Source organism: Crocodylus porosus, unplaced genomic scaffold (genome assembly GCF_001723895.1).
Source record: "Crocodylus porosus isolate Cpor-Errol unplaced genomic scaffold, CroPor_comp1, whole genome shotgun sequence".
Classification (NCBI taxonomy): Eukaryota; Metazoa; Chordata; order Crocodylia; family Crocodylidae; genus Crocodylus; species Crocodylus porosus.
Window position 1 is genome coordinate 53,390,504 of NW_017728947.1, and position 7,465 is coordinate 53,397,968.

The 7,465-nt window shown below is 39.6% G+C and overlaps 1 protein-coding gene across 1 annotated transcript in view; it reads left to right on the forward strand.

The window, feature by feature from the left end:
• Nucleotides 1-6,325, forward strand: part of LOC109320785 (cytosolic phospholipase A2 epsilon-like) — a 52,386-nt gene extending 46,061 nt beyond the window's left edge. Inside the window, exons 20-21 of the mRNA XM_019551041.1 lie at nucleotides 925-1,111; nucleotides 3,144-6,325. Of these exons, the coding sequence (XP_019406586.1) occupies nucleotides 925-1,111; nucleotides 3,144-3,367 (411 nt within the window). The 3' untranslated portion in view covers nucleotides 3,368-6,325. The remainder of the gene's footprint in view (nucleotides 1-924; nucleotides 1,112-3,143) is intronic.
• Nucleotides 6,326-7,465: the final 1,140 nt, after the last annotated feature.

The window sequence follows — 7,465 nt, forward strand, 5'->3', positions numbered from 1 at the left end:
GACTAGTGGCACCAACAAGCCAGAAACTCAACTTTTTAAAAATAATCTCTTTTTAAAGATAATTTTGCTCATCTTGAATTAATATCATTTCTGTTTTAAAACATATGATTTTATCTTGATGGTTCATGATTGTCTTGATGGTTCATGCCACTGTATGACACAGGATACTGAGCAAGATGGACCTATGGTCTGATGAAGTGGCCATGGCACATGGCCAGAACAGATGTTCATGGCACATAAATGGCTGCTTATGATCTAAATTAACCCTGGATGCATGTGGTATCAAACTAAAGCACTTTAACTTAAAGTGCTTTACTGAACATCTGTACCACATCCATTACAAGTTAAGGACCTATGATCTGAACATTTGTTTTGGCCATGTGCCATGGCTGCTTTATGTGCCATGAACTCCAGTAAATGGAGGTCTTATGGAGCATTTGATACTTTTTCTGGATTGCTCCCTTTCTATCACCTTTTTTAGGAACTCCTTAACTGTCTAGAATTTTTAATTTTTAAAAGTATGTATTAAGGTTTTCTACGCCCCCCCCTCCCCCTCCTCCCCCGCAAAAATAATAATTAAGGACTGGAGAAACAAAATCTTTACTTTTTACAAAATATATGCATTAGCATATTATGGAGTTTTAAAGGAAATATACCATTTAAAAATCTAAAGTAATTCTTTCTTTCAATTTTTGCAGTTACATCGCTGTTTGTAGAGTTCTCCAAAGAATAAATCAACAGTTACTGTAATACCCTGTTGGATTTTTCTATTTTTAATCTATGCATCTTAAACTGGACTCCCCCTTGAGTACTCTCATATAGTCAGAAAAATATCCTGCGCAATATAACGTTAATTTCTGGTAACATTAGATCTCAATTTTAATGTCACCTTTGGTTCTAAACTTCTTCTGTGCCTTGATGCAGCCCCTGGACCAGGCTGCAAAATACTATGCTGAGCAAGGAATTCCATATCCCCAAACTGTGCTGAGCGAGGAAGATAGGAAACATCTAAAGGAGTGCTACCTCTTTGAAGATACTGAGAGCTCACGGGCTCCTATATTGCTTTATTTCCCACTAGTGTGTGATACTTTCCAAAAATACAAGGCACCCGGTAAGTTAACATTAGTAGTAACACATTTACTATGAAGGCATCTTTGTGAATTTACTGAAGACAATGTGGCCAGCTTACCTGCTGAATGCACTTCATATTCTTATTTGATTCACCTTTCTACTCAATTGGTCATTTTAATGTGGCAAACTGCTTCACTGGCTAAGTTACCACTTGTAAGTCAGTCCTGTTATGACAACTGCCTTCTGGCCAGCACACCAGGGATTGAATTTGGGAACTCCAGAGCTAGAAGCATGAGCCACTCTAGTTCTAGCTAAGTTCTCTATTTGCATAATAGAGTCCTGTCCCCTATTGACCAAGCACAAAAGTAACCTGAGTGACATTCACTTATGGCTTATACTACCACTGAGTATAAGTGCTTCATTCTGAGGCATGGTTTCTATATTTGTTTTCTTCCTGTGACAAAGCTGCTCTTGTGAGGTTGTGTTATTTATATCAAATTGAAAAATCTTAAACTGAAAGATGTGGAGAATTTACAGTTAAAGCAAGAGACCTACCATTATTCCAAGCTTCTTCATCCTTTAGCATCATTTTGTGTTGTATTCATCATGCATATTAAAATGTAACTTGTACATATTTGATATTGGAGAGTTTGTTTCAGTATAAATTCTCTCTTTCTGTTTGGGCTGTCATTCGTTTCTTCATTAGAATCGGGCTTCCCACTGGATAGGCTGTTTTTTTCATTCGGTGTGGTAAATACTGTGGTGACCTCTTTTCAGTGTTCCCTTATTTTCAAAACCTCTCTGTCTTTTTCTTTTGACTATGAAGGCATCTTTGTGAATGGAAATACCTTGGTTCAAATTCCTTACATCAGCCAGAGGGTGGGTTTGAATTTGGTTCTTCTGTTCCTCAGGGAAGTGACTTGACAACCAGAGTGTAAGCTATTCTGATGTGCAGCTTCCTCAACCGGTCTTGTTAGGCATGATTTATTTTGTATAAAAAATGTACATAGTTACTGAGCCAAGGGGCAGTGGGGAGTTAGACAGACAGACAGACTTTGTAACCTGGTGATACTCAGATGGGAGGATACCTGTGTTCAGATCTATATTCCAGTGAATGTTAAAATATTTGTTTCAAATGGAAATAGAAAATTCTACAGCATCAGTGTGATAGGACACTTTTCCTTGGGGGGTGGGAAATGTGGGATCATCTCTCCTTAAGTAGAGAAGGGATTTTAAATGCAAGTCCTGCATTTCCTAGATGATTGCTCTAATCACTGGGACATTGGATACAAGGAGGGTCACCTCTTCCTTTTTCATTTTTGTGAAATTTTATTTCTGACCTCTCCCTCTGAATTTTCCCATTTGAAACTACTCTGTGAACTCATGTTGAACTTGTGAATAGTTTCAGGATGACTGAAACTGCACATTTTTGGTGAATTTATTGTGGCTGGGACTAGAGTGGACTTGCAGTGCTCTCTAAAAACTTTCAATGACACTCCACAGACTGGTCTGTTGGAATTGCCCATAGAGTCACCCTCTTCCCCTCTCCCATCATGCACATTTAGCACATACTCATGGAGATATGATTAGATCTGCCTGGAAAATGGGAATACCAACTACCAGAGATTGTGGAGCTCAAGCTTAGGGGGAGGGGAGTGATGGTGGGGGCTGGGATGGGAGGCAGAGTATCTCACTTCTTTGCTTTTCTGGTTGCTGCAGTTTTTCTGGTTGAATTGGGGTGCTCAGCCTCTGGCTGCATGTCCTTAATACTCTTGTCTATCTGAGTTTCTGCTGGAAGGCAGGAGGGGAACTGCCATTTCATTTACCATTGAAGAAAGCGAAAAATATTTAGCAAAATAGAGATATTGTCATGGATTTAAAAAAAAACAAAAAACAAAAAGTCTTTCATTGGAAAATTATCCTGGCAAAAATGTCTTGACTAGCTCTAGCCATAACCCAATCAGCAGAGACACTAGTGAGACATTTTCTTCTTTTTGGGCTGCTGTTGTCTTTTTGACTGGATCAGAATAACTTTTCATTGGTGAACCTAACTGCATTTTTTTTTTCTTCAGGCGTGGAACGCAGTCCTACGGAGATGAAACAAGGCCAACTTAATGTTTCTAGCACTGCGTTTACCCCATATGCTACTGGCATGCTCACATACACAGAGGAGAATTACAACAAGTTGCTGAATCTGACCAGCTATAACATCCTAAATAATAAACATTTGATTCTTCAGGCCTTGCGCACAGCAGTGGAACGCAGGAAAAACTTGAAAAAACATTCATCTTCCTAATTATTATCTTAGTATCTTGAAGGAGATATGCATATATTTTCTCCCATAGGGAACAGTCAAAGTATTCTGAGGATTGGCCAGTATTGCATACATGAAAATGTGCTTAAATAGGATACCTCTGTTGAGTTCATTCCAATCAAAGGATGCAAAAGAAAAAATAGGAATTAATTAAGGACTGTGTGAGGGAGTGCAAACTCTAATAGCATAAAACAAGAATTATGTGAGGGAAAACTCATTTTCAATTAATGAACTTTTTTGTTAAATGTTGCCCTTTTTATTATTTTTCTGGAATCATGTAGAGAAATTGTTATTTAAATGCTAAGTTTTCAGACATGTCAAAATATCTTAACCAAGCTCAGATGGCCCAGAGAGATCAAGATCATTGACCTGACAATGTCTGCTCAAAGACCTGTGAAGTAGATTTTTCTATTGCATACCTCTTGTGGTACTGAGAAGTAAACTAGGCATAAAGGACATTGGCCCTTTGAAAGGAAGGATGAATAACTGAAGGAAGGTATTAGGGTTAGTTGTCTTTTGTAAAGTCAGTATTTCTTTTTTAAGTAATAATCTATTTTTCATCATGTTTCCTTGGTTCAGCGATCATTGCATTGGCATTTTGGGGGGACGGACCCTTCCTCATCTAATAAATCTTTCTTATGGACTACTATCCTGGGTGATTACTTGCCAAGCAGTTCAAGCAAACCGGGGTGATAACTAGGATTTTCTGCTGCATGACTAGTGGGATGGAGTGGGAACCACTGTAACAATTCTTCCTTATGCACGCAACACTTTTTTCTATTAATTCTCCACTATTAGGTCACTATTCTTCATGGTAATAAAATTTATGAGATCAACTTCATTCATGTGAAGATTGAAAGTTTACCTGTTTCTGACATTTACATTACAAAAACATGTGTTTACAAGATTAATGTATGTTTCTCCTGAATAGCCTTTTTTTAACGTCTCCAGGGAGATACTAATACAGCCAAAATACTAAAAATCTGGTCGTCTTATGGCTTATATATACATATATCTACTGTGCTATAGCTGAAGTGCTAATACAGACACTGGATACTGTTGCATATTAAAAATTATAGCAATTTAAATGTAGTTGTTTAAAATGGTTCCTTTCACTGAGTTCCATATACTCAGGTCATCTAATTGGATTCAGCAGTTGAGCATCAAAACTATGGAGCATTTTCTGACTCTGATGCTGCAAAAACCAGATGCTGCAAAAACCAGAGAGTAAAGAGTTGACTCTAACACTCCTGAAGACATTTGGGGATAGGACTACGACAAACTTCTCAGCAGGCTTTTGGAGATCAAGGAAGGGGAAAATTTTGGGTACATAATTTGCCACTGCACAATTTCTCCAGTTATAAAGTAAGATGGACAGAGGTCCTATTTCCTGAGAAGGAGTTTCTGGAGTCCATGGGAAAGGCTTTATATCATAATATTTATATTTTGACATCTGATTATCACCAGAATAACAGGATCTCCAAATCTAAATATCACACTATTAATGATGATTAAAGCCACTTACCTGGCTATTTCACTGATCTTAGTGGAATGACCTGCATGTATATTTTTCTTGTCTTGCATGCAGCACTCTTTCTGCTTTTAATTGCAGGCTTATCATTTAGTTTAATCTAACTATCAGCTGACAGTGAGGAAAAAGGAAGTATATTTAGGGGCAGATCCAATGGGGTGCAGCTGCCGAACCCTCTTTGATCCCAAGCACCTGGAACAGGGAGCAGAATTTCTATTCTGGCAACATGGGGAGAGTCAATTGACTTAATGGCGCATTATCACCTCCCTGATTCGTTAAATCCTCTTCTTTGCCTCTAGTCTATAAAATGCTGTAATGTACTGTGATGTTAAATGTCATGTACTGTAATGTTGCAGTGTGAATGACAATGCCCAGAAGCCTCCAGAGGGCTGGAGAAATGAACTGCATCATGCACTGCATCAAACTCCCAGAAGGCAGCAGGAGGACGTGGAAGGAGCAGCGTCGGAGTGTGGGTGGCTGCAGCAGTGAGGGAGATTCATGGCCAGAGATTTGGAATGAGTGGTGAAGCTAGGGCTACAACCTGCAGGAGCAGGACTCAGATGTGGAGCCTGGGCAGATGGCACTTAAGCATTTTATGAGACCAGAAACTGGTCTGGAGCCCTCTGGAAATGGGGTGGGGTGGGAGGGGGGTGTGTTAAGGTTCTCAAGTGTACAGATCATGGTGTTAATATTTTCTACTGGTTACCTGTTCCTGGGTGTTTTCAGCACACTGTCACTGTTTACTTCCTGTTACCCAGATCCTAAGTATATGTACCGTAATGTCAATGTTTATTTACCTGTGTCTGTCCCCCTCTCCTTAACTGATTGACATGTGACCCTAATCCCCAGCAGCCCTTATATAAAACTGGGAACTTCCCTTGCTGGCTCCCTGTACCAATTCCTGGGGTTGTAGGGTTTGGTACACTGCATCTTATAGCAAAATACGTGTTAGTTCTTAACTGAATGACTTCACAGCCCATACTAGTAAACTTCATGCCAGTTCTCTTGCTTCATGGAATGGGTCTTCCTCTGTAATAATCTAATCCTCCTCTGGATTGCCAGTCACCCTCACTTTGAGTGACATCCACAAATTTAATAAAATCACATCTAGTTCCTGTACCAAGGTCACTAATGAAAATATCATACAAGATAGGCCCCAACACCAGTCTTTGAGGAACACTCCTATTAAATGCTCTTGAACCTGATAACTCACTTTTCAGTATGATTTACTGTAGTTTTCTTTTTAACCAATTTATCCAGTTCAGCATTAGTCACCAGCCTCTCCAGTTTGGCTAATAATTTTGCATGAGGACACGGTGCCAGATCTTTGCTTAAAGTCTAAATAAATGTAGTCTGTTGCCTTGACACTGTCTAAGAAGATATTCTTCCATAGAAGGAAATTAGATTGGTATGACACAATTTTCCTTGGATAAAGTCATGTTGCATTTCTGTGCCATTTTCTGTTTACCCTATATCTTTGATTTTAGTTAGATATTTGTTTTAAGACCTGGCATAATATTGAAATCAAGCTAGAGGGCCACTGCATTTGCTAATTCCCAGTTACTGGGTGCATCAACATGAGACACTATGGTGCAGTAGCAATGAGCTATGCCACAGTAGCTTGTTGCAACTGTGCAGTAGCTTCTAAAAATAACTGTGCAGGAATGGGACTGCACAGAATGCCGGTCACTGTACAGTCATTTAGTACTTGGTGAAGTAAGTACTAAAATAACTGTACAGTGACAACTATGCAGTTGACTGCTCATGTAGGCTCAGCCACGGGGTACTATTCTTCAGTGGCAGCTTCATTGGAAACCCATGCCACAGGAATCTCTATTTCATGTGCCAGTTCCTTTATTATTCTTGGGTGGAGATTATTCATGCCCCTACCCCCTCAATCTGTCACAATAAGCAACCTAAATTTTACTTCTACTTCAGATGGGGTAATTTCCATAACTGTATCATTTCCATTTGGTGCCCTTCCATCTCCCTTTTTATATTTTAATCTTGACTTGAAGACTAATGGTGATAAAGTATTTGTTTGGTACTTGTGCTTTACCAAGATTACCTTTCCTGCCCCACATCTTCAGTATATTATGACTTCCTACTTCCCTTTTTGTGTGACTGAAGAAGCTCTTGCTACTTATTTTCTAACTGAGCTGCACCTTTGGCTATTCTCACTTTATTTATGAGACCATTGGCAGATCTTTCTCTCTCTACTGATCAATTTCTTTTTCAATTCCTTGTAGATTTTCTGCTTACACTTAATCAGAGGCAGAATATGATGCCTGAGTGAGTGCCCTGAGAGGCAGCAAGGCACAGGGCAGCACTTTTAGTGGTGTGGCAGTGGGTGGTCTAGCAGCACAGACACTTCTATTCTTTTTGCTTGTCTCTCTCATCTGGGTCCGGACTTGGGGCTGGTGCTCTAGTCATCTCCCTGTTGCCGGCACAAGGTGCCCGAGGGAGGCAACAATTGGGTTCGTTGCCCAGTGTGCATCGCGCCAAATAAACACACTGGGGGGAGAAGTAGACAGAGTTTATTTGAGCTC